General features: G+C 53.7%; 10 protein-coding genes across 10 annotated transcripts; 4 read left to right on the plus strand and 6 right to left on the minus strand.

Annotated features, from left to right (window-relative positions):
- Positions 1–216: 216 nt before the first annotated feature.
- On the minus strand, positions 217–1,700 carry J4E88_005504 (uncharacterized protein; the record flags this gene model as incomplete). Its single annotated transcript, XM_049399140.1, has 2 exons — positions 217–457; positions 517–1,700. The coding sequence occupies 2 exons, from the start codon at positions 1,698–1,700 to the stop codon at positions 217–219; spliced, it is 1,425 nt and encodes a 474-aa protein (XP_049254931.1).
- A 3,092-nt stretch (positions 1,701–4,792) lies between these two features.
- Positions 4,793–5,569, minus strand: J4E88_005505 (uncharacterized protein; the record flags this gene model as incomplete). The annotated part of the gene is made up of 5 exons (XM_049399141.1): positions 4,793–4,971; positions 5,028–5,113; positions 5,175–5,191; positions 5,248–5,388; positions 5,477–5,569. 5 exons carry the CDS (start codon positions 5,567–5,569, stop codon positions 4,793–4,795), a joined length of 516 nt encoding a protein of 171 aa, XP_049254932.1.
- Positions 5,570–9,687: 4,118 nt separating this feature from the next.
- Positions 9,688–11,339, plus strand: J4E88_005506 (uncharacterized protein; the record flags this gene model as incomplete). The annotated part of the gene is made up of 4 exons (XM_049399142.1): positions 9,688–9,874; positions 9,929–10,478; positions 10,525–10,950; positions 11,009–11,339. The coding sequence occupies 4 exons, from the start codon at positions 9,688–9,690 to the stop codon at positions 11,337–11,339; spliced, it is 1,494 nt and encodes a 497-aa protein (XP_049254933.1).
- A 1,491-nt stretch (positions 11,340–12,830) lies between these two features.
- J4E88_005507 (uncharacterized protein) lies at positions 12,831–13,418 on the minus strand (the record flags this gene model as incomplete). Its single annotated transcript, XM_049399143.1, has 1 exon — positions 12,831–13,418. One exon carries the CDS (start codon positions 13,416–13,418, stop codon positions 12,831–12,833), a length of 588 nt encoding a protein of 195 aa, XP_049254934.1.
- Positions 13,419–14,102: 684 nt separating this feature from the next.
- On the plus strand, positions 14,103–15,065 carry J4E88_005508 (uncharacterized protein; the record flags this gene model as incomplete). Its single annotated transcript, XM_049399144.1, has 1 exon — positions 14,103–15,065. The coding sequence occupies one exon, from the start codon at positions 14,103–14,105 to the stop codon at positions 15,063–15,065; it is 963 nt and encodes a 320-aa protein (XP_049254935.1).
- A 480-nt stretch (positions 15,066–15,545) lies between these two features.
- Positions 15,546–16,118, minus strand: J4E88_005509 (uncharacterized protein; the record flags this gene model as incomplete). The annotated part of the gene is made up of 2 exons (XM_049399145.1): positions 15,546–16,003; positions 16,052–16,118. The coding sequence occupies 2 exons, from the start codon at positions 16,116–16,118 to the stop codon at positions 15,546–15,548; spliced, it is 525 nt and encodes a 174-aa protein (XP_049254936.1).
- Positions 16,119–16,850: 732 nt separating this feature from the next.
- Positions 16,851–19,057, minus strand: ARG2 (Amino-acid acetyltransferase, mitochondrial; the record flags this gene model as incomplete). The annotated part of the gene is made up of 2 exons (XM_049399146.1): positions 16,851–18,953; positions 19,004–19,057. 2 exons carry the CDS (start codon positions 19,055–19,057, stop codon positions 16,851–16,853), a joined length of 2,157 nt encoding a protein of 718 aa, XP_049254937.1.
- A 344-nt stretch (positions 19,058–19,401) lies between these two features.
- Positions 19,402–20,485, plus strand: J4E88_005511 (uncharacterized protein; the record flags this gene model as incomplete). The annotated part of the gene is made up of 3 exons (XM_049399147.1): positions 19,402–19,446; positions 19,554–19,872; positions 19,932–20,485. 3 exons carry the CDS (start codon positions 19,402–19,404, stop codon positions 20,483–20,485), a joined length of 918 nt encoding a protein of 305 aa, XP_049254938.1.
- Positions 20,486–21,187: 702 nt separating this feature from the next.
- J4E88_005512 (uncharacterized protein) lies at positions 21,188–22,808 on the plus strand (the record flags this gene model as incomplete). Its single annotated transcript, XM_049399148.1, has 4 exons — positions 21,188–21,310; positions 21,361–21,679; positions 21,727–21,951; positions 22,000–22,808. 4 exons carry the CDS (start codon positions 21,188–21,190, stop codon positions 22,806–22,808), a joined length of 1,476 nt encoding a protein of 491 aa, XP_049254939.1.
- A 340-nt stretch (positions 22,809–23,148) lies between these two features.
- Positions 23,149–24,111, minus strand: J4E88_005513 (uncharacterized protein; the record flags this gene model as incomplete). The annotated part of the gene is made up of 2 exons (XM_049399149.1): positions 23,149–24,013; positions 24,062–24,111. 2 exons carry the CDS (start codon positions 24,109–24,111, stop codon positions 23,149–23,151), a joined length of 915 nt encoding a protein of 304 aa, XP_049254940.1.
- Positions 24,112–24,229: the final 118 nt, after the last annotated feature.

Here is a 24,229-nt window from a genome sequence, read left to right on the forward strand (position 1 = left end):
GCATGCTGCGGACCAAAAGACGGCGCAGATGCCAAACACCAAGGAGTAAAAAGAGAACATGACCACCAGCAATGCTAAGACTGCGCCTGCCCGCAGGTAGCCATCCCAACAGAATGTTTCTGACAGGTTGGTGATACAAGATGCGAGAACAGGCTGCAGCTTCCCGAGACAGATTGAACGTGTACTAACGCAAACTTGAGCTAAATAAAGCAGACACTAAACGGACGTCGGCAACCGACGTGCCGCTGAAGGATGTTTCTTGGGTATGTTGCCATCCTGATGTTTTCGGCTGAACATCTCATCGATGAGGCGTTTGGGGCCAATGTATTCCAAGTTGGCCATTTTGAATGACGGATTTCTGAGAAGCGGGATGTGCATCTGTGTGCTCTGTTTGGAGTGGAAGCGTCGCTTGATGCAGTCGTCCACAAGAGCCATGAGACCTGTCGCCATAACAACACTGTTTATTGGGTTAACTGACAGTTACTTTGCACGGCTTGCGCCGTCGAATGGACTTACTCGGAAATGTCGGAGTCTGAGCGTAGGATCTTGTCGTCGGTGACACGCATATAACAAGGTGGTATCCAGCCACCACGTGCAGCCTCCTCGTGCGCCTCTTCGTGCGTCAAGCGTACGGGACAGATATGCGCAAGTGGCTCCTTGTCGTTGTCATCGCGGACGAGGTAGTAGGAGACAGATTCCTGCTGGTCCCGTCCTTCCTTCTTGACGATGCGTTTCCAGGAATAGTCGTGGCCCCAGTATTCAAAGGCGTACTTCTTGTATGACTTGGCACCGCGGCGCTTGACGTCGAGGTGTGCGTAATTCGAGAACTCGAGCTTGATGGTATTGGTTGGTATTAAGGCGCGGCCCTTGGAGTATCCCACCGCCTTGGGACGTGACTCGGAGCGTGTAATATCGTCGTCGTCGTCATGAAGACTGCCCTGCACGGAGTCATAGCCGGAGTCGGCCCGCTTCAGACCTGCTGATGTTGAGGGGCGAGAGTCGGACTTGACCAGACTAGCGAGGGCTGTGCTTGCGCGTTGCAGGACTGGCCGCATCTCTGTGGCTGGCTTCTGGTACTTGCGCGTCGAGTGGCAGACCTCGCGGCCGGACTCTCTGCAGTATCGGCGAAGCGAGAACTGGCGTGTGCGAAGGTCCTGCATGCGGAGATGGAAGAGAGTGTAGCTTTGTTTCCGGTGTCCTCGCTCCTCGACCTGTGTGTCCACTCTCAGGTTCATGTTGCCGTCTATGGTCGAGTCGTCGTGGCGTATGGATAGGCGCTTGGAGGTAGGGAAGAGCTCTCCAAAGTCGCGGGGTGTGGTAGGGATGGCATCGCAAGCTAGTGGCTCGTGTCGGTATGTGGGCACATCGTAGTCGGGCATGTCATCATCGAGCTCATCGGCGAGGTCTTCTTCTGATGTCGAGGCATATGTGTCGACGGAGGAGCGGGGCGGCAGCTGTGGATAGCGGTCGACCTTGTGTTGAGGGACAAAGTAGTCTCGTTCCCGGGCGCGTCCCTGTAGGCGGGCGTGGCTGGTCTCGCTGTGCATGAGCGACGGTCTGCGGTCGCTGTACTCTGTCGGCGCGGTGTCGTACGAACGGTCGCTGGCGTCGCTGCGAGCCGACACGGTGCTGTTGTCGCTGCGGCCAGAAGCGGTGCTGTTACTCGACTGGTGCTGCCGCCAGTGTGGGTTGGGCGCCATGATGTAACGTGATGTCTTGCAGTGATGGACAATGGGGTATTAATGATATGGGATGGATGGGGTATTGGCTGAACATGCAGAAGCCGATATGTGGGTGGGGATGGCACGACAATGCCATGCAAAGCAAACAAGCGTATAAGTAGAGCGTGAGGGTCAAGCGCACGAGTGAAGCAGGCGGCGCAGCGATCTGAGACAGCTCATGAAAGGGTGACCCGGCGCAGGGCGGAGACAAGGACCGACGGGGATTAATACACGCAGCGGATTTGGAGCAGCAGTGCAGCGCGAATCGAGGCGCAGCGCATGGCGTGGGAGAGAGGAAATAGGCTGCCTGGACGCTGCAGTTGTCTCGCGGGGTTCTCGACGCTGGTTGATCCCGCGCAGAGTCCTCGATCACGGCCCACGGACATGGCTGCAACCCACAAAACGCCCTTGGCTTCATCCAGCAAATCGCCGGCACCGCTGGCCACCTGACTTGCCCGCATCGAGCGATGCAGACATGGCTGGGCGAATCACTGCCGGCTGCTGACCCTCCCCCAGCACACACCGTTGCCTCGCCAAACGCTCACGGCAGCCTCTACGGCGTCACCAAACAGAGCCTTCCACCTGCTGCACTCTGTGCCATGCAGCGTAGTAATCCAGTGCTCACTCAGCGCGCGCGCGGAGAGGACGCAAATTTAGCCTCGCTCGACACCGCTTGATCGGCCGACCTGCCAGGCATCCCATGTTGGACAGGCTCACCCGATGCTGACCTTTGGTTCCTCGTCGGCACCGGGCGCCTACGGGACGCTCCCTGCTCCCTCCCTGGTGATCATCCCACGTGTATCGCGAGGCCGACGGACTTCTAGACGGCCTCCTCGACGGGCTCTCCCGGTCTTCGTCAGATGATAGTGGGAAGATTTTGCTGCCTACCCGACCCCGGCGACGTCATGTGCGCCAGCTAGTACCTAGGTCGCACGCTGCGCATCGGAACTGCACGTCCATGCGCATGCGACAGATGCCCATGTATCGTCGGGTCCTGTGCTGCAATGGCTGATTCACCCCTCCGTTGCGGGCTTACTACAAGGCTGCGCTGGCAAGGACCAGCCTCTACGCAGCCCGGGAGCTAGCCCTCTCCACCGTTTTCCCAGGGACCAGAATGCCCACGGCTGATGAGCACGATCACCGAAAACATCACCCTGCGCGAAAGACGGTTGTTGGTTGTGACAGAAGCAAAGAGGAAGGAGCTAATAGTCCTGCACGCTAAGCTCCTCAACCTGGGCAATACCACCGAAACGTGTCATCGCTGCATATATTGCTGCCTACCGATAAGTATGTTTGCCCTCGACGTAGTAACGAAGGAAGGCTTTCTTGCGTCATGCTACATCTCCTGCTCCTGGAGAAAAGAAATGCTTCACTGCGGATATTGTGCAGCCAATCAGAACGGGCTACGTGTTGAGCTCGCAAACCAGCCACGACAACAACAGCGCAGAGCCTTTCAATCGTCACAACCGATCAATCTGAAAACCCGTCATCCGATAGTAGTTGAGATGAAAGAGCTGAGCCCATCGAAAAGCCAGTGCTGTTTTCCCATGCGTTTCTTCCACGCCAATGGTTCTGCATATTCTTTCCCCACTTCGGCCATCCACTCATGTCTCCATTTTCGCTGGGAAGTCGGCTACGGCTGTCTATCAGTTGCATCCAAGGCTTCTAGACGTCGTCAGGTCCACTCCATGCAGATGCTGACCGAGGATCCGCCCGATGGTGCCATCAAGGAGGGCAGTGATTGCTGCATACTGACCAAACAGTTGGCGACGATTAGCCCGCAAATACCCTTTGGCTCGACCACTAAGCAGGCTTCCTTGTTACTCGATACGATGGGCTCATAACCTTCCCCACACTTTGCCTCACAGGGCATTTGTACGTCAGTGAGGCGATGCCCTCACCACTTCCATGGCCTGTTGAACCGAGCTCTTTTGGGGGCCTGCGAGGCGAAGGTACCCACGATTTCTATGAGCAACTCGGAGGACTCTGAGCGAGGCGTTCAGCTGGGAAAGCGCAGCTTCAGCTAAGCCTCAACACCCCCAGGTTCGTCACACATCTACTGGGCGTCTGTAGATGAGGCCGCAAACTACAGCTCTCAAAAGCAGCCTTACTTGACTCAAAGGCTGCCCCTCAAGTTTGCCTATATGCGCGAGCGTTCAGTGCGTCGTGACTCTATGCCCCGCTAAGGCTTTGAACGACATGCACTGATCAGCCGAACCACCATGCTGCATCCATGGGGCTAGCCTTGCTATCACGCCGAGAAGTTACTCCTGGTTGACCTTCATGATGAACATGCCTGATGATGTTGAAGAACTCGACAGCATGAACGAGCGCTCAACAAACGCGAGTCGCAATCTCCAGCTTCCTTCCTTTCATACACATGTTTCGTCTACCCGACTCTACACGTAGAAGACGAGCTCGTAATCTCTCGCGTGGTAAATGAATCAGCAATACTACTAATTGATGCTAAAGATAGCATGGCATGACACATGTACTCCATGTATGCACCCCTAACTAATGCTGACAGGCGTCTCGGACCTCGAGAGCAAGCTCATCTTGTATCCTGTCGCAGCAATTCTAAACAATGCTGCCGTTATAATATTGCCCCAATCAACAATTTCCAGGTATCACTCCAATCACTTTTCCTCAGTTCGAGCATCTACCGCCATCACTGCGTCTAGATTAGTTATGAACCACGGGTGCAATGTCGTGATCTATGATTCACACATCGTGACTTTGATACTAGTTGCAGTGCAATGTATTCGGTATTGAGTTAGAACTTGGCGATCAACAAGCGCGAGTATATCTGAAAGTACTACGGCAAAGGATCACATGGCAAATCAAAACTGTTGGAAAGTGCACATTGATCATTGTCATTTCATAGTGGTAGATAGTACTACGACAGACCAAAGATGCTCACTGCGCTCCCTCTATCAAGCTTTGCTGTGGGTCGTGAATCATGGCGTCGTGAGCCCATCAATGCATGGTGGGCTTGAACGGTGGCCAGTCTCCTGCTGCCTCTGCCCACGCCCGTTTGCGCGTCTCTAATTTTCTCTCCGCCTCCAGTCGATCTACAACTGGCCGCAGTCCGCAATGGTGACGGTCTGCTTAGTGGAGCCGTTTTGGGAGCCGACCTTCTCGATGGCCTGGACGACCTCAAGACCCTCAACAACCTGGCCGAAGACGACGTGCTTGCCGTCCAACCAGGAGGTCTTGACGGTGCAGATGAAGAACTGGGAGCCGTTGGTTCCTGCGCGCTTAATCAGTTCTCGAACCTCAAGACACGGGGCAGTGTTCTGAGCGTACCAGGTCCGGCGTTAGCCATGGAGAGGATACCGGGGCCAGTGTGCCTCAGGTTGAAGTTCTCGTCCTCGAACTTCTCGCCGTAGATGCTACAGTGAAGATACGAAGTCAGTGTATGTCTCACATGCATTTTGTACGGCCAAAGCTTACCTCTCACCTCCGGTGCCCTGTGTTATGTCAGCCATGTGTGCTCGCCAGAAGAAAGGTCGTGGGTATGACGTACGTTGCCGCGGGTGAAGTCACCACCCTGGAGCATGAACTGGGGGATGACGCGGTGGAAGCTGGAGCCCTTGTAGTGGAGGGGCTTGCCGCTCTTTCCAGTGCCCTTCTCGCCGGTGCAGAGAGCGCGGAAGTTCTCAGCGGTCTGTTGGTTATAGTCAGCGACTGCCTCATCTTATCGGTGCCTCGCGGGGAAAGAGGCCTGACGAAGACTCTGCTAGCGGGGTACTCACCTTGGGGACCTGGTCGGCGAAGAGCTCCATGACGATCCTGCCAGCGGGCTGGCCGCCAATGGTGGTGTCGAAGAAAACCTTGGGGTTGGACATGGTGATGGATTTGGGTTGAGTGTGTTGTGAAGAGGGTGTGGTGGTGGAGTGTTGTCGATGGGAAGGATGAGGGGCAGCTTTAAAAGATGAGAGAGGCCATGGAGGGGCATAGCTCTTTCCGTAGAGCACAGCACAAGGGTGGGGCCCGAGGCGTGATTGGGCCTCTCACCGTCGAGGCTGGACGTGCAAGGGCCGCTCGGGCCAGGCTTGGAGGGGTAATTGCGCCATGCCCTCCCCGCATGTCACTCAGGGCAGACGTAAGGGATCGTCGCCCGAGTACCATCGCCCGAAATTTCTGGCATCGCAATTGCAGCAAAGATTGCCTTGGTCCTTGGGCCGGATGGCTTCAGCCACGGGATTCCGTGGCGTCGCTCTGACAAGGCATCGCAGCACATTGCTGCTGGACGGACCACCGTAGCGCCATTCGACCGGCTCCTCATAGCGAATACGACCCTAAAGTATCCTGTGTAACCTCTGATACGGTCAGCATAAGAGTCACTGGCTGCCCTCACCCGTGATTGTGACTGTCCTAGGGTTTCTTTCCCAGCGTCACTTCCTGGAGCCATCAAGGCGCACGAACCCGTATCAAGCGAAACACAAATGTGACAAATGGAATCAAATTATGGCTGGCCGGTGTGGCGACGGCCTTGTAACTACTGAAGAGAAGATAGAGAAGGTGAAGAACAGACAGCGCTCACGAACGCCGTGCCTCCCGGCTATGCTCTCGGATATACCCAACAAAGAAAAAGCTTCTCGTATCGCCGCCTATGGCTGCACCAACACGTTCATCTCAGCCGACTTCGCAAACTCGGCACGCTCCTGGATATCCTTCGCCTCAGCCTCCTTCCACAGCTGAATGACTTCCTGCTTGCGCGTTTCACTCCTGGGGTGGAACGCCATCTCCCATGGATCTGGCTTGATGATGAGTAAAGAGTTGGACTTGTTGACTGGCACTTCGATGTCCTTGCCGGTAACGGGGTCGACCTTTGCCCTGAGGTTGAAGGCCCACATCAGAGCTCCACAGCCTGTCACGGTCTCATCGCGGGTGATGGACATGCCGAGACATTGGCGTTGGCCCCAACCGAACGAGGTCATGCCAACGATGTCAGGGTACTTGGTCAAGGGCTCCTGGAATGTCGGCCATCCAGCCTCCAACCATCGCTCGGGGCGGAACTCCTCAGGCTCGGGGTACTTGGCGGGGTTTCGGAGGAAGGCCCAGTCGAGAGGAAGAATGCGCGTGCCCTTGGGAATGAAGTATCCCTGGAACCAGTCGTCGGCCTCAGCTTCATGAGCAACACCTGGGAAAAAGTTAGAATCAATACGGAAGATGGCTCCTTGTGTGCTTACCAGTAGGTACGGTAGGTTTCCAGCGCATTGTCTCCTTGATACACGCACGAAGAACTGGCAAATTGGGCAAGTCGGCGACGGCAGGAGGTTGGTTACCGCAGACGCGGTCAATCTCCTCTTGGCACTTGACCTGCCACTCGGGGTGGTGTAGCATGCTGATGAGGAAGTAGTAAATCGGTCCCGTGACTGTGAAGATACCGACAAGCGCCATCATACCGATCACGCAAGAAGCTTCGTATTCGCCCGAGATGTTTGACTTTTCCGCGGTGTCAAGGTAGTTCTTGGTGAAGCAAGACCTTTGCTGACCGACTTCCATACTCTTCTTGGTTTTTTGAAGGCACTCCATGAAGAAAGCTTGTTGGTCGTCGTGGCGCTTGCGCTCCCGAAGCTTCCAGGGGTTGATCGGCTCGGGCACCCAGTCCCAGAGAGGAGTCAAGACGTTTGTGATTGGCCCGGCGGGTGACATCTGGGTGAGCAGACCCCATGCGCTGGGGGTAAGAGGAACACTGAGCGAAGGATCGTCCCATGTCAATTGGCACATGACCTTAGAGCACATGTCTTCGAGGGAAAAGCTGAAGTCGTCGGGGTTTTCCACGAGCCTGGCCATCCATCGCTTGGCCTCGAATTCCATGATACCATTATAGCGGACGTTGGTAGCTCCAGTGAGGTAAGAATGAGTGAACTTTCGCTGACGAGCCCAGTATTCTGTTTTGATTAGCAGAATTCGCCGCCCCCATCACTGCGAGACTTACGGTTCTTTCCCATGAGAGGCAGGTACTCCATCGAGCCGTATGTGCTCTTCGCATCGAACAGCGACTTGATCTCGGGTCGATCGGAATACAACTTCGCCTTCTTCACAAGCATATCCTCGGCAATCTTCTCATCGGTGATGATGATGAAGTTCGCGCCCAACATCTTGGTGCGGTATATGGGACCGTAAATGTCGGCCCACTCCTTGAACTTCAGCCACATGAATTCAATGGGTAGGTCGTGAATGCGTCCAACCCACGGTACCTGCCAGGGGCCAGGCATGTTCTGGACATTGTATCGCTTGTCGTACTTGGTGACGGCGTCGACGACTGCGTATACAACAAGGCCGACGACTGCGACGCCTAGGGCGTAGGCTGTGAAGGGATGCATTTCGAGTACGCAGGTGACGGTCGAAGGCGTCTGTAGAAAAGTCGGGACCGGAGGGGTTGACTGTCAACTGACTTGCCAAGGGTCTTGACGGGGATGTTGTCGGAGAGAACGGTAACAATCACAAGACCACAGCGTGGGAAGCCTGGTAAATATCACACCACAGGTTTTCGTTGCACTACCACTCGTCCGGCTCCCCAGAGCTTGACTTATGTACAGCCATACAGGGCCCACTGGCGAGGCGGGACCGTTTAGGGCACCAGATTCATCGGCGTCTAGGTGAGCATAGCCGACATGGAACTAAACATCGCTTGGGTGACAGAAGGCAGATTCATCCAATGGCCAAGGTTGGAAACTACCGATTTCCATAGTGTGCCAGGATGGCGATCTCACTAACACCCTTGTTGATCTCAGTATCTGTATCCGCCACGGCGGAAGAACAGAAGTCGGTGCTAGCGGGCGCCGACTTACGACATATTGAAGAGCTTGGGGCTGGACTAACATGTATCGGTGCGCCGGGAGAGCACAGAGATCGACATGAACCAAGTTCACTTGCATGAACTCGGGCGTATCGAAACATTTACTCCCTGGTCTTGAGAACTGGACACAGCTGAAGGAGCAACTCCCTAGTGGCTGCGTCCGCGTCTGCCGCTTTCTCTAGGCAAGTAATTGTTATTTCCACATTACCAGGCCAAGCATCACCGACAGATAGCAAGATCAAAGTCGGCAGCCGGCACATTACCGGGCCGTAAGACCCCTCTACTAATCAACTTGTGCTGCATAGCTTGCAGCATGGGTATGCATCGCTGGCAGTATGGGTGTCACATTTGCTCCTCGTTCGTACTGCACGTTACTGGTCGAACGCCTCGGTGATGGGGTACAGACGCCACACTGCATTTCTGAAACCGAGCACCCTCAGTTGTCGTTGCACGGGAAGCGTTCCTTTGGTGGGCGGCCAAGTCCCCCGAAGAAAGGTGTCAAACACAGCCAGTCTAGAAGCGATCTTCTTCACTACCTCGAGCAAAGAAGTCTAAGCGTCATTAGAAGTGCTGGAATATATTTAGCGACGTTACACATCAATCGAATCTCAAGGGCTGCAGTCATCATGTGCCCACGTGGAGCAGCGAGATACAGCCGTGATCGAGCTGATAGGCTAGGAATGCCGCGGACCTGGCATCAGCGTGTATGTCCAGCATAAACGTTGAACTCGATCGTGTACAAAGATGACTTAGGATGCTGTTGGCCGTGCTTGGCCTCCGGAGTTTGTGGGGAACCATAGCGCGCATGCACGGACGCACGCCAGCCGGGAGTTTGGGCTAGCGCGGGGGCTTGCCCATCGTCATCGAGATCGGTCCTCGACCAAAGCAGCCATGTTCCTGACAATCTGCCGCCAAGTGCAATGGTCATTGCATTGTCCAACACCTGCATGCCATAGTATGGCCGCGAAAGTACAACTGCGAAACAGCCCGGCCAGTCGGACGTCCGAGGGTCTTCGGCAAGCCTCACTGGTACCCCAACGGGGAATGCAGGTGGAGGCAACCTTCAGCATGTATGAAAGGCAGGCACGGCTTGTATGAAGGTCGGTTTCGACGATACAACCACCTCAATACGATCATACACACTGAACCGCAGTCATGCCTCACGCTCTTACTTCTCGCGACTCCACGATGGAGTCGAAGCCAATAGGGTCGTACCCTAACACTGGCATCGATGTCCTCATCGTGGGTACCGGTCTGGCTGGTCTGGTCGCTGCTCTTGAGTGCACACGCAAGGGCCACAACGTTCGCGTGCTTGAGAGGAATGCAGACATTAACACAGCTGGTGAGCGGCATTCTCAAATCATGGTCTTGACGAGCAACTCATAACGTGTGCTAGGTGACATGTACTTCATGGGCCTCAGCGCAACCCGCTTCTTGAAGCACTGGCCTGAATTGCTCAAGGAGTACAAGAAGATTTCGCTCCACAATGCCTGGATCGAGACCTTCAAGCACTCGGGCGAAGTTGTCATCGGACCTAAGAAGGTTGCAGATCGCCTTCGTGCACAAGGGCTGGACCCTGATACCCCTCCTGGCGAGTTCCAGATGCGCCCGCTTGTGTACAAGATGTTCGTTAGCGCTGTAGAAAACCTCGGTGTTTCCGTTGAGTTCAACCGCAGGGTTGTGGACTACTTTGAGGACGAGCAAACTGGCAAGGGTGGCTGCACCACCGACGACGGCAAGCGCTACGAGGCGGATGTAGTGATTGCGGCTGATGGTGTTGGATCAAAGAGTCAGAAGTTGGTCGGTGGACAAGTGCGCGCGAGGCCCTCCGGAAGGGCCATGTGGCGTGCTGCTTTCCCCAGGGAAGCTCTCGACAAAGATCCGGAGGTGAAAGAATTCTTCAAGATGATGCCAGGCAATGAGCCAATTGTGAGGACATGGCTGGGGTAAGTCTTTCCAACCAGATCATCATACTTCGGCTAACCCTCATAGTCCATCCACGTACGCGCTCACCCTGTCTCGCGAGGATGTCATGGTCTGGATCATGAACCACGACGTCACCGGTACTGAGAAGGAGTCGTGGAACAACACAATCGAGAAGGAAGAAGTTTTGGACGGCATGGACACTATGCCCGGTATGGAGACGGTCAAGTGGGCCCCAATCTTCAAGCAACTTGTCGAGACAACCCCGCCCAAAACCATCGTCAACTTCGAGCTCCTCTGGCGCAACCCTCAGCCCAGCTGGACCTCTCCCGGCGCTCGCGTCATTCAGATCGGTGATGCGGCACACTCCTACCTACCAGCTTCCGGCAATGGTGCGACCCAGGCCATCGAGGACGCCATATCGATAGCGTCCTGCCTGCAGGTCGGTGGCAAGGAGAACATCCCTCAGTCCGTTCGCGTACACATTCGCTTCCGGTGAGTTATTATACCTCGATTAATCTCTCTACACGCATATGCTAACGTGGCCCGATAGCTTCATCCGCAACTCCTGTGCCCAGAAGCTCGGCTTCTCCAACGCTGAACTTCTCCAAGACACCGACTGGGACAAGGTCAAGCTTGATCCTCGCCGCGCTGCTCCCAAACTACCCAAGTGGGTTTGGTCTCACGACCCTGAGGCTTACGTATACGAGAACTACGAGAAGAGTGCGCAGTCGCTGAAGCAAGGCATCGACATGAAGAATGAAGACAAGTTTGAGCCCAACTACCCCAAGGGCTACAAGTACGAGCCATGGAGCATTGAGAAGATCATGGATGACATGAGGGCGGGCGTGCCGATTGATCTCGGAGCTGGTGACTGGGAATAGGCGCGGGTATGAAAAGGCATAGCCGCAGACTGTATTGCGTGCACGGCGTTTCGGAAATGTGTCATGAACACTGAACAATGAATGAAATACGATATTATCAACCATAGCATGACATTTCTCTGCCAAATGCTTGAAGATTGACACACATGGAAGTCGTCTGTCTCTCTAGGGCACATGTGCTGGGCAAGGCTGAACATATTGACACGCCTTGCCTCTCTGGTACAAGCGTTCTTTCGGCGGGAGCGCCCGCCACTGTTTGGTCCTCAGCGATCCATGACAGCGGCCGCTTCCATGTTGCTCATCGCTATCTCTGTGGCATTCAACTCGCTTCCCTCCTCATTGAAACCGCTACCACGGTGTCTGAGCGTCGAGAGAAGATCACTGCAAGCGACGTTGCACGAAGCATGTGCAGGTCACAGCACAAGCGAGGGTTTCGGAGACGAGATGCGCCGATAAAGGAAACTGGTACTTTCCGTTCCTGGTGCAGACTAGCGATTCGAGTCCGGGACGTGTACCCATGAACCAAAGATTTCTTCTCGTACCAGACTGAGCTCGCTGGATACGCCCGCTTGCCGCCCGTCGTTCTGCAGACTGCAGGTGCGAACGATGAATTCTGACTATCAAACAGAGGCAGGGCAAGAACAAAACATTACCCCTTCACACTTCCACGAACCTTTCCGCTGGTTCGCAGTTTCCAACACCCCGATTCTCCGACATACTTCACCCTAGATAATTTTCTGCCACATGTACCAGGTTTCATTCATCAAAACTACTTAGCCGCAAGTCGATATCGCGGACTGCGAACGCATTATCTCAGGCCCACCACACGCTCCCCCGAAGACTGTCTAATTCCTTCTTCCTGTAATTATCATCACGGCTCTCCACCGGAGTTTCAAGGGCTGTTGTGATCCGCAGATGGTATTTCGTTATTTGGTCTAGAGTGCGCAGGGAAGTCTATGACGCTGCCTAGACGCGCTAGTGCGGCTGTTGAGCGTCGCTGTTGCACCGCGGACGGAACTGGGAGATGAGAGGGGTAGAGGAGGTTTATCGAGAGACCTTTGTGGATCTGATTGACTGAGGGGCTTGAAGTTGGTGAGGGGTTTGTCGTGGGGTGGAAAGTCGGACATGGGACGCGACCGGACGCGGTCGTTTTGCATACCTAGGTAGTCTAAAATTCTGGCAGAAGGATGGGATACTTTTTTTGCGTTCCCAACTCGCCTCACCTCGGCTTTGAATCATTTCGAAACCAACATCGAGTTGACGTTCAGGTGTACGAGTGCGGGTGATATCAAGAGGTTACCTACCTAGGTAGGTATGAACGCGCGGGCACGTGACATAAGTGCTCCCATTGATCGTCGCGCTATGCATCCAACGAACATCTGAAATCGCTCGCTATGCATACACGTTCAGCTCAGATAGGAAATGGCATGTTTGCGTCCACTGAAGTTTGGTGAAAACTATCTTACGGTTCAGATACCCAGACCAGCGGTATCACTCGCTCAAGATTCCGTCCAAACGAATCTGCAGCTCCTCCGCCTTTTTGCTGTGCATAAACTCTCTCACACCTTCAACCCTCTTCCCATCCTTGCTCAACTTCACGAATAGGACACCCTCAGTCCACCACTCTGTGATTCCACTTTCTAACAATTGCGTCCCCAATTCACCGTCACCGTTAACCTTGCCTCCCATCTTGCAGTGCGCGACTACCGTGTTCGTGTCTTTTGAAAAGTGCACCGCTCTGCCTCCCTGACCATCATCTTCAGGAACTACTTGGAAGTCGCTGAAGATCTCGAAAACCGTCTCGGCATGTTCGCGGAACGGCTGAATCGAACGAGTGGGTAGGTGCAGGTCTGCAGGAAGGGAGGTATGGCTAAAGTCGCGGGTGGCGTATGTTGTCAGGGCCTGAGGGCGAAGAGTCGAGTAGCTCTCTATGAACTTGTTGAACGTCTGGATGTGCGCGCTTGATTCTTGTGACTGCGATGGATAGAGAAGGTATGCGATGGGCGCGAGAGCGGCAATTGCTGCGAGAGCTGCAGTGGCAAAGCGTATTTCCGCGGGTGTGAAGCCTAAGTCTGACATTGTGTGTTGATACCAGGACGAATGTGCGATGCTTATTGCATATGCGTGTCGAGGGTATCTGCAGTCGCTGACCTTCCGAATTGTCGTTCGCCGGTCTTGTTGGTATGCCGTTTCCTGCTAGATTCTGGTAGCGAGTAAGATCGATCTGACGCGCACTACAGCATCTACCCGGTCGATCGTCCAGCCGTAAATAATCCGACCATGATCTACGGATCCGTCTAATATTGCGGATTCCAGTTACATCTCCGGTGATCAAACTTCGAGCCTCTCATGGCTTGCATTCAGCTGTGTTGAACGCCATCTCTGTGACGCTCCTGCATAATCACCGCAATGTCGGTGTGGCCCTTCACCGACCCGTAGCGCTGTGGAACATCGTGACGAGCCGGCCATTCGCTGTACGGTCTACAATCTCCGCTACCCTTCTCTGGGATCAGCGTAGAAGAGTGGAACTGCGTTCTAAAAAGAAGCAACGGTGGGTCTGGGATGCTTGCGGGGCCGGTCGTGCCAGTCTTTGGGCGACGCGTCGACGTGAATGCATATCATCGCTGCTTCCTCTGCTCTTCTGTAGTGATCGTTCTTTCTGCTTATTCTCAAATCTGAGGCTGAAAACAAGCTTGACCTGCTGCGGTAACCCACGTCTTTACGAAGCCAAGCAATCCTTCGACCCTTACAAGCAACCCCGCCATGGCCGCCACAAAAGCCATTCTTGTTACCGGCGCTACTGGTAAGCAAGGCGGTGCTGTACTTGAACAACTCGCATCGCATCCTTCGCACGCCGATTACACGCTCTTGGCTGTCACCCGTGATGCCAACTCCGGTTCTGCGAAGAAGATTGTTGAGCGTCATCCGGACGTAAAGTTGGTGCAAGGCAATTTGGACGAGCCCTCGGCGCTCTTTGCATCAGCCAAGGCCACACTCAAAGAGGCTGGCAAAGAGGAGAAGATCTGGGGTGTTTACTCTGTTCAAGTCTCTCTAGGCAAGAATGTCACCCACGAGAGCGAGGTCATACAGGGTAACGCCCTGATTGACGAGTCGATCAAGGAAGGCGTCACACACTTTGTGTATTCCAGCGTCGACCGCGGCGGCAACCAGCGCAGTTTCGAGAACAAGACGCCCATCCCGCATTTCCAGAGCAAGTATGAGATCGAACAGCACCTTCTCGAGAAGGCTGGCAAGAACGGTGAAAACATGGGCTGGACCATCCTCCGACCGGTTGCCTTCATGGACAACCTTGCACCTGGTTTCCCTACCAAGGTGTTCCTGGCAGCACTCCGCGATACACTACAGGGCAAGTCCATTCAGTGGGTGTCTGTCGAAGACATTGGCCTATTCGGCGCACGCGCGTTCGTCAACAACGAAGAATGGAACGGCCGTGCCGAGGGTCTCGCCGGCAGTGAGCTCACCATGGACGAGATGAGTGGATGCTTTGAGCGTGTCATCGGTAGCGCGGTGCCGGCAACCTACGGTATGTTTGGCTCCGCGCTTATGTGGGCCGTCACGGAAGTGAACGTCATGATCAGTTGGTTCGCAGCTGAGGGCTATGGCGCTGATATCAGCAAGTTGAAGAAGGAAGAGCCCAAGCTGTGCGATTTCGAGACTTGGCTGGCGGAGAGGAGTGGGTGGAAAGGTCAGGCCATCAAGCGATAGATGATGCTTTCATCTGCTGGCGGGGTTAAGCATCTAGCGTCGGACTTTTGGACTTTTTGGGACTTTGACCCCTGTAAGGGATTCTGGGGAGTTTTCTACGAATACATGATTATCCATAATATCGCTATACTGTTATCTTGATGCATGTGCTTGCATGAGTGTTTGACTTCATTACCAGCCTTGCTGGTTATATCAGCGGTGGCTTAAGCACCGACTACTTTCCATATGACGCTGCCAGCAGTCATCATGGCCTGATATGTCGACTTGCAATTCAGCATCGCATGGGCTGTGTCGGGTCTGTAAATGATGCATTCGGATTGCATCGACACATCACAAACTGCGAGGTTGAAGAAATTTTTTCAGTCGTACGCTTCATTGCTAAATGCTACATTCCAAAGGCCTTGGACCAAGAGAGACAAGACGGTAAGTTGCGCAGTAGCCAAACTACTACCATCACAGAAACAAGGGCTATGCAACCCTTTACAAGGAGACCAGGTTCCACAACGCCAGCCCACCAGCAATAACCGGTGTAACCAACCTCAGCCTGTTCCAGCTCGCCCACTTCATAGCAATGTTCTCCGCCTCGCCCAACTCCTTCTCGTTGCTCCTCTCCGCCAACGCCTCGAGCTTGTCGTTCAACGGCTGCATGTTGAGAGCCGAGTGCAGGATAGTTGTCAAGTGCATAACGGCCGCAACACCAAACAACTTCCAATCACTGCGAGCGAGCATGCCCTCGCGATAGACTGAGTAGCCGGCGTAGGCATAACCCAGGAAGCCAAGGGTCGAAATGGGGCGGAAGAATTGGTTGCCGACTGTCCAGCACAGAGGCCACTGGCGGCCTAGGAGTTGCGCACGCTCTTTGTGGTCGGGGCTGCCTGGGCGGGGGAAGTTGACGAGGAGGGCAGGCACCGTCATGTACGACTGTGTGATGGCATTTCCTGGGATCGTCAGTAGTGAAATTGGGAACTACAGGAGTCCGGTCTTACCGGCAAGAATGAAAGAGAATGTGATGCAGGTTCCTGCAACGCCCTTTACGATGGTGTTGTCCGACATCTTGAGATTGTTCCGGTATAGGTGTGGAATTGAGGTTAATGGCTTTGGAGTATGAAAGGAGGGATGAGTGAACGCGTTCACATCAGCGACGACCAGCTCCAATAAACATTTTCCATCAACAAAGACCAAGACACAATTCGCAAGCTAGCAGCCATGCATCCCCGTTCCGAGACGCCAAAATCCCGTGTTGGGTCACTCCGCCCTGCATTGTGGTGCGATAGCGGTGTTCCTGGCAGCCGTAGTTCGGTTCCCCACGGCAGTCGCGTCCCTCCAAGCGCGCCGGTTTGGCGATCCCGATTACACCACGACAGCCCTGGAAGCCTCCGCGCAAGCTAACAAAGTTTGAAGCTTTCATGTCGGTGTGCTTTGGGTGTTTTCTGCATTGCTACCGTCAAGTCGGTGAGTGTTCTGGTACTGCGCTGGTGGGGTTTTCGCCTTCGCGATGTTGTCCGCCACGGGCTGCCGTTGCCATGATGGAAGATCGCTCTTACCACTTTGGACAAGATCGGGAATCAACTTCATGGATGCGTCGCATGCGGTAGGCATTGAGAATCATTTCGAGATAGAAATTGTGGGTGGTCGCAGTTGGAAAGCTGTAGATACTGGCATGTCGGTTCATAGGGGCACACGCTCATCATGAGACTGTTTTTCTGGATTGAAAGAATAGCAACACGGTATGACTTCTCTGTCTGATAGAAAGACTTGAGAGTTCGTAGTTTGCTTAAACTGAATCTAATCCGCTCTTTGTATGCCATCTGCCCAGCTCGGTTCAATGCCACTACAGACATCTACATAGGCATCCCACCTCCTCAAATCCTTCTCCTTTTGTGTCCCACCCCACTCCTCAGCACTCCATCTTTTCTCGACACCCTGCGTAGTCCAAAACATGGTCCATTGATCACCAGGCAAGTTCCACATGCCCTTGCTCCTCTCTTGGTACCATTTGTTGACCGGGTTGCTCGTCCGACTCCTCCAGACTACGCCATCTGGAAAGCATGTTCGAGTCAAAGCAGCCCAGACAATGTCGGAGACGCCACCGGAACCTTGCGACGACGTGAGAACCGCGAATTTATCGAGATAAGGAATGTAGTATGGCGAGTCTGGAGAAGGCCTGCTAGGAGGACTGAGCCCATGGAGGGATGCGGGCGTTTCCCATGTGCAGATGGCGCCACCTTCGTAATCACCCGCTATAATGATGCCGGCCACACGGCCACGAATACGGTCGAGGTAGTTCTGAGGATGCAGTTTACGTCGGAAAGAGTCATCGATGAGATCGACGAGTTTTGGGAAGTTGATGCGCGGGTCGTCTGCTAGCTCTATGCTCGGGTTCGTTGCAGAGGGTGGCTGCCACGGTCCGTGAATCCGCGGATCCGGAATCATGGTGAGCGGTATGCCTTTCTTGAAGAAAGTAGCAGGGTTGGGTGCGGTGGAGCCGAGGAAACGAGAAGTCGGAGTTGTCGGCAGCGACGACGATGTCATCGGCTTGTCTGTTAACACGTTATGCAATAGAGGATTCTTCGCAGGGGAAGTCCGCGCATCGTCAGGTATAGCTTTCCTTGCTGCTTCCAAGGGTGTCAGGACGAGGCCAGACGACGATGGGGGTAACAGCTTCAAGCCGCGCTCGACCACTTCGAGGTTCTTCAGATGGCGTATTGGAGCTGAGTTGCCAATCTGTTGTGCCGGTGTACCTGGTAACGATGCTATTTCTTCCTCGACGAATTTCGAGAACGGGTTGCTAGAACTCAGTGAAGTTGAACGCTGTGTCTTATCATCCGGGGTGGCTGAAGACAGCTGCTGCAGCTCTTTCTTGATGTCCCGGTACTCGGCTTCTAGATTGACGAAAACATGAGCGCCATCCGCTCGCTTCTCGGATGGTATGCCACCAAGAGGATCAAGTATAATGATGCGGTCCAGAATAGGTCTTTCGACGACATCCTTTGTTTTGTACAATGCGCCACCAACTGAGCCATTGCTGCCTGTCTGGCCGGCGAGACCGGCAAACTCGCGAACGAGCGCCAGAAGCACGTCGTCTGCCTGGACCCTGACCTTCTTCAGATTTGTGTCGTAGGCGAAGGGTGTTATGACTGGAATAACGCCGTCGTCGATGGGCGGAAGTAGCAGGTAATTGTGCTGTACCTCTACACCTCCCCGTACCTGGACGGTACTGGGTATGTCGTTGGCCAGTGGGGAGTAGCCCAAAGCATCTTCGACCAACAGAGCTCCTGGCTCGTTGTAGTCTTCCAACGCTGCAACCAAGCGCAATGCCTGCTCCCTGACCATGTTTCCGTATTCCAATGTCAACTCTGTGGTGTGCGCATCGGCATCGTGATCGCAGTCGAGCACTACAGCAGTGCTGAGCCCCAGCTGCGCCATCTGACTCAGAGTCAATGCGATGTCGCCCAAGGTGCGGTCGTCGAGGGTCTGAGGCTGCCGAAGCTTGACAAGTGCCATGTGCACCGGCTCATCCTTCTCTTCGGCCTGGTACTCCTCCTCGGGAAGCGGTTCGCGGGTGAACACGGTGGGCTTGTAGAGGTCGCCCAGGTTCACACCGGTTCGCAGCGAACCCGAGTCATTGTGTATATTCTCGCTCACCACCTCCCTGGCTTTGGCTGCGATAGCCGCCTTGCCCTTCTTGGGCGCATCGAACTGCTTGAGGAAGTTGCGCGCGTCGCGTTTACCGGGCGATTCCTTCAGTAGACGCGTCAACTGCTGACGTTCGGCGCGCTGACGCTCTTTCGCGGAGCTCGACGATGTTCGGACGTAGGTAGTCGACGTGGAGAGAGGCGCGCATTGAATCTTGGTAAAGATGTTACCCTTGTCATCGCGCTTGGGAAGCTGCTAACGGTCAATACTGCTGCATTTACGCCTGGAGACGTCGCGCTCACCTTCTTCGTAGCCTTCTCCAAGCCCCTCGCGGGGGCTTTGCTCCAGATGAACATGCTTCATGCTACCGCTCAGCTGCCGAACATGCGAAAAGGTCAAAATTGTGTGACTGGAGCTCGGAGCAGAGGTATGACTCTGCAAATGTGTGGGGAAATGTGCCCGCATCCGCATTTTCGAGAACTCAACATCGATAACGGGGTGCGAACGTCATTTGCTGGTAACCGACATCGGCCCGGTGTGGCCTTATCCCCGGGCTACTGGCGGATGACGATGATGAACACCATGACGAAGCGCTGACAAACGGTACGCAAGGTACAAGCAGAGGTTCGTATAAGTTGTCGCACTTGGCATTGCCTCTTCGTTGTAAGAGAAAGGACACAGTCAGATCCCAGAAGAAATCATGGCGCCACAACTCGCTTGGATAGGCCTCGGCAACATGGGCAGGGTCAGTAAGGGAGGTCATCAGCTCGACCATGTCACTAACTGTCACAGGGCATGTGCAAAGTATGAAGCATCTAAGATTCTAAATTGATTTTCGTACTGACTCTACAGAACTTGGTGGAAAAGGGTAACCTCGATAAGCCCCTAATCCTGTTCAACCGCACCAAAGCCCGCTCCGAAGACCTCGCATCCAAACTCGGCAGCTCCAAGACCAAGGTTGTCGATACCATCAACGATGCTGTCAAACCTTCCGACATTGTCTTCATGTGCCTGGGCGACGATGCAGCCGTGAACGCTGCTGTCGACAAGATGCTCGAAGAAGATGTCAAGGGCAAACTTATTGTAGATTGCTCCACGGTACACCCAGAAACGACGAATGCTTTGGAGAAAAAGATAACCGAGAAGGGGGGTGAGTTCGTGGGCATGCCAGGTAAGTTACGCATGTGAATATAGAAGTGCTCCCTCAGGACGGGCCTGACAACATCCCAGTATTCGGTGCCCCAGCCATGGCGGACAATGGCCAGCTTGTTTGTGTGACAGCAGGCTCAAAAGCCTCCTGCGATAAGGTAGTCCCGTATACGACAGGCGTGATGGGTCGTACGAACATCGATTACTCAGGCCAGCCAGCAGGAAACGCTACCCTCATGAAAGTCATCGGCAACACCTTCATTTTGAACATGGTCTCGCAGCTATCTGAAGGCCACGTCCTTGCCGAAAAGTCTGGTCTAGGGGTAGACAACCTCCACACATTCATCTCTACCATGTTTCCCGGTCCCTACACCGCGTACTCGCAGCGCATGCTAGCCGGCGACTACTATCAGCGCGAGGAACCTCTTTTCCATATCGACTTGGCACGAAAGGACGCAAGACATGCGATGTCGTTGGCCGAGAGTAGTGGTGCGAAGGAAAGTATGAAGATGCTAGGCTTAGCACAAGGGAGACTGGATAAGGTGAAGAGTGAAATCGGGGACAGAGGAGATATTCCGAGTGTTTACGGAGTTGTGAGGAAAGAGAGCGGCTTGGAGTTCAAGAACAAAGATTAGATGGGCAAATCTTCCATTGCAGTTCTGGAATAATCTGTGGTTGTCCGATGTTAGGGTGCTCCTGGACGCCGTGTATGGTGATATTTGCCCGAGCGGTACTGACTACGCTAATTGCGACTGCCGTTATTACAAGCATGGCTATCGCAACTTCTGCTCGACTTACTTTCCACAGAAAGCCCGATGCACACGCAATGTACCGCGGCTCTTCAACGCGGTTCAGACATGACGCGACGTGTGCTGATCACTACCCGATTTAACCACCATCGATGCAGACATTCGGTCTAACTCTGCCGAGGATGCATCATCTGTCAGAACATCCTCCCAACGTCACATCACGCTAGACTCCTCAGCGTTAAAATCCCCAGGTTTTACCCCAGCTTCTCCCCTCCCCACTGCTTGATGAGGTCAAGCCTCATCTTGGCTGCAACGGCGGGTTCGTAGAATCACCCTCTGAGATCGAGTCTGTTCTTGCGAAACCTGGTTGCCGTGCACATGGACCGACATTTCTGCCGCCAGCTCACGTGGGTGACAGCAGTACTTGAGGGCCTGAAGACCCTGCCGATTTACCTCATCGCGACTGCCTACTGTTGACTCCACTCAACTCAACCTCAATGCTCGAATCTTTCGTCCAGTCCACGACCTGATCGGCATTATCCACAGACCAATCGCTAATCGGCATCTCTATCGTATCACAAAGCGAACATGGGGTTCCTTAAGAGACCCACACTGCGCAGTCGCGACGACCAGAGGACGCGTGCTGCTGAACTGACGCTGCGCGAGTCCATCTACCCGCTCTGCCTCGTCACCATTCTATTCTTTCTCTGGGTGAGCCACGACGATGCCTTAAACCCAGTGTATGTGGCTGATGATCATAGGGATTCTCGTACGGTCTTATCGATACCCTCAACAAGCATTTTCAAGACGTCCTTGGCATAACGCGCGCTCGCTCTTCAGGCTTACAGGCAGCATACTTCGGCGCGTACCCACTTGCTTCCCTCGGTCATGCCAACTGGCTTCTGCGCCACTGGGGCTACAAAGCAACCTTCATCTGGGGTCTGACACTTTACGGCGTGGGCTCTCTTCTTGCCTGGCCATGTCTTGTATATCGTTCGTTCGGAGGCTTTTGTGTAGCCATCTTCGTCATCGGTAATGGACTAGGCTCGCTTGAGACAGCAGCCAACCCTTACCTGGCTGGTATGTATGAGTCGATTGAATGATGGATGCAGCACTAACGAAAGTAGTTTGCGGACCACCCAAGTATTCAGAGATCAGGATCAACATCGCGCAGGCTTTCAACGGCATCGGCACTGTGGTAGCGCCAGTTTTAGGGTCATATGTCTTCTTCAACAACGTTGGCACCGATCAAGCATCCCTTGAGAACGTGCAATGGACTTACCTCGGTATCGCATGCTTCGTTTTTCTCCTTGCGATCGTTTATTACTTCACGGAGATACCTGAGATCACTGGTAAGCTTGCTCCTTAATGGGAAATGACCAGGTGCTAACATCCACGAGATGCCGATATGGCTTTTCAGGCTGAAAGCACTCACGCTGGCACCGACGTAAAGCCTTTCCGCAAACAATACCGTCTCTTCCATGCGACATTTGCTCAATTCTGCTACACTGGCGCACAGGTGGCGATAGCTGGAGCCTTCATCAACTATGTCGTCGAGACAAGGGTCATAAATGGACGCGAAACCGACAATTCGACAGCAGCTCGGTTCCTTGCTGGTGCACAGGGCTGTTTCACTATGGGTCGCTTCATTGGCAGTGCCTTCATGAAGTTCGTCAAACCACGATGGGTGTTCCTCGCGTTCATGACGTTATGTATCGTCTTCGTCATCCCTTCCATTACCGAGCGAGGCAATACCGGCATGAGCATGCTTTACATTGTACTCTTCTTTGAGAGTATTATCTTCCCGACGATTGTTGCGCTTGGTATGCGCGGACTGGGCAAGTACTCAAAGAGAGGCTCGGGCTTCATCGTGGCCGGTGTATCTGGTGGTGCTGTCGTCCCTCCACTACTGTTTGGAGCGAGTGACACGCTAGGGAAGGCTAGACCTCTGGATGGATATGCGCCCACCGCCATCGCCATGACCGTTCCGATGGCGTTCTTCATTGCGGCGTGGAGCTATGCTTTCTGTGTCAACTTTGTGCCAGCCTACCGTAATGTCGCAGACAAGTTCTCCACAGCCGAAATTGGTATCGAGAATGCGCATGCAAATGATCCTGAGCGTCAAATGCAGCACACAGATGGTGGTGTACTTGCTAAGGAGGAGTCGCCAACTCATACTGAGGCGGTAGATATCGACAGGAAGACATAGGATGACTCTCTTGTCGAAGTGGGCGAAGAGGAGGAAGCGGAAGTGGCTGCAAGTGGGACTAACGTTGATGGAGTACACGCTACGGTTGCTGAGGATGCTCAAGTAGTTCAGGGGTCTTGAAGTCGGCGTACAGCGACTTGCATGACAAGAAGAAGTGGTTCACTACACCGTTGTTCCATATCTGAAGCCACCATGAAAGTCGTATACCTAGCAGTCGAAAGTCGTACTTATTAGTGCATTGCTTCCACTGATATTATCTACCAGCCACAACACCAAATATCGAGTAGTGTGAAGTGCTGTAAGTGCCCTGTACTCACTGATGTAGCTTTTCGTCATCCTCCTATTCTCCGTCCTCCATTTCTTGATCCTCGTCTTCACGCGACTTGTCCTCATCTGAGTCGTCAACTAAGATAGAATCGTCCACCGTTTGACCTTTTATTATCATTTCTAGATCCCACTTCTGTTTACCACGATACTTCCTCAACAGAGCGATTGTCAAATCCTTCAAGAATTCTGCGGGATACTCGTCTGTCTCATCGTCCTCAATCCAAGCAGCATCCGCTGTGTCTGCCCATAGTTGTACCAAGACCAACCTTAGTGATGATCCCTTGGCTGTCTTATCGTAAGCGAGGCGGATACTGTCCGGACCCGGATATTCATCAATGTCTTTACTAACTTCGACCAATCCCTGTATAACGTCTCGACAGAACTTTTTGCTCTTTAGTTTGAGTCCTAAAACGTATGCCTTAACAAGTTCATGTGTGTCGAGAGAGAATTTGCCATCTTCGTCCGCCCGATCTTCAACCGCGATATGATCATAGTAAAGCCACTCAACAAAGATTGCGAAGGCATCAGCGTCGATGGCGGAGAACTTGTGTACTGTGATGACGTCGGTGTCATTCGACCAGCTTTGACGACAGAAGGGACAGTTGACTGGTTGACGAGCTGTCTGCTTCTCTGCCTTCCACTTCTCAATGCATCTATGATGAAAGTTGTTACCACAATGAGTAGCGCAGTAAGTAAGCTCTTGTATACCGTGCTCGAGCAGTTCCGTACAGATCGCGCATTCACTGTCTTTCTTGAGAGGCTTGCGCTTCGGCTGTAGCTTTTTCGTGAAGAATGTGGATCTGCTGCATATGATGTCTTCGGGGACAGTGAAATCCTCGCCGCGTGAAACTTGGACGCGGACGATTTTGTGGCCGAACCTAGGAGCGGTTTAGCGGTTGGTGTTACGATCCTCACAGAAAACGTACCGGATAGCTCGCTTCTTCCTAACGCTGATGCGCTTCTCCTGCTTGGGCATCTTTCCTGGTCCTGATATCTTCCGCTACTTGAATGGCGCGGTGGCTGAATAAGATCGTTTTTGAGCGGTTCTCTAGTCGGGGTATGAGCATTGGATGACAAGCCGATTAGGCAGTACC

This window comes from Alternaria novae-zelandiae (genome assembly GCF_023758075.1).
Source record: "Alternaria novae-zelandiae strain BMP 2774 chromosome Unknown scaffold_10, whole genome shotgun sequence".
Taxonomy (NCBI): domain Eukaryota; kingdom Fungi; phylum Ascomycota; class Dothideomycetes; order Pleosporales; family Pleosporaceae; genus Alternaria; species Alternaria novae-zelandiae.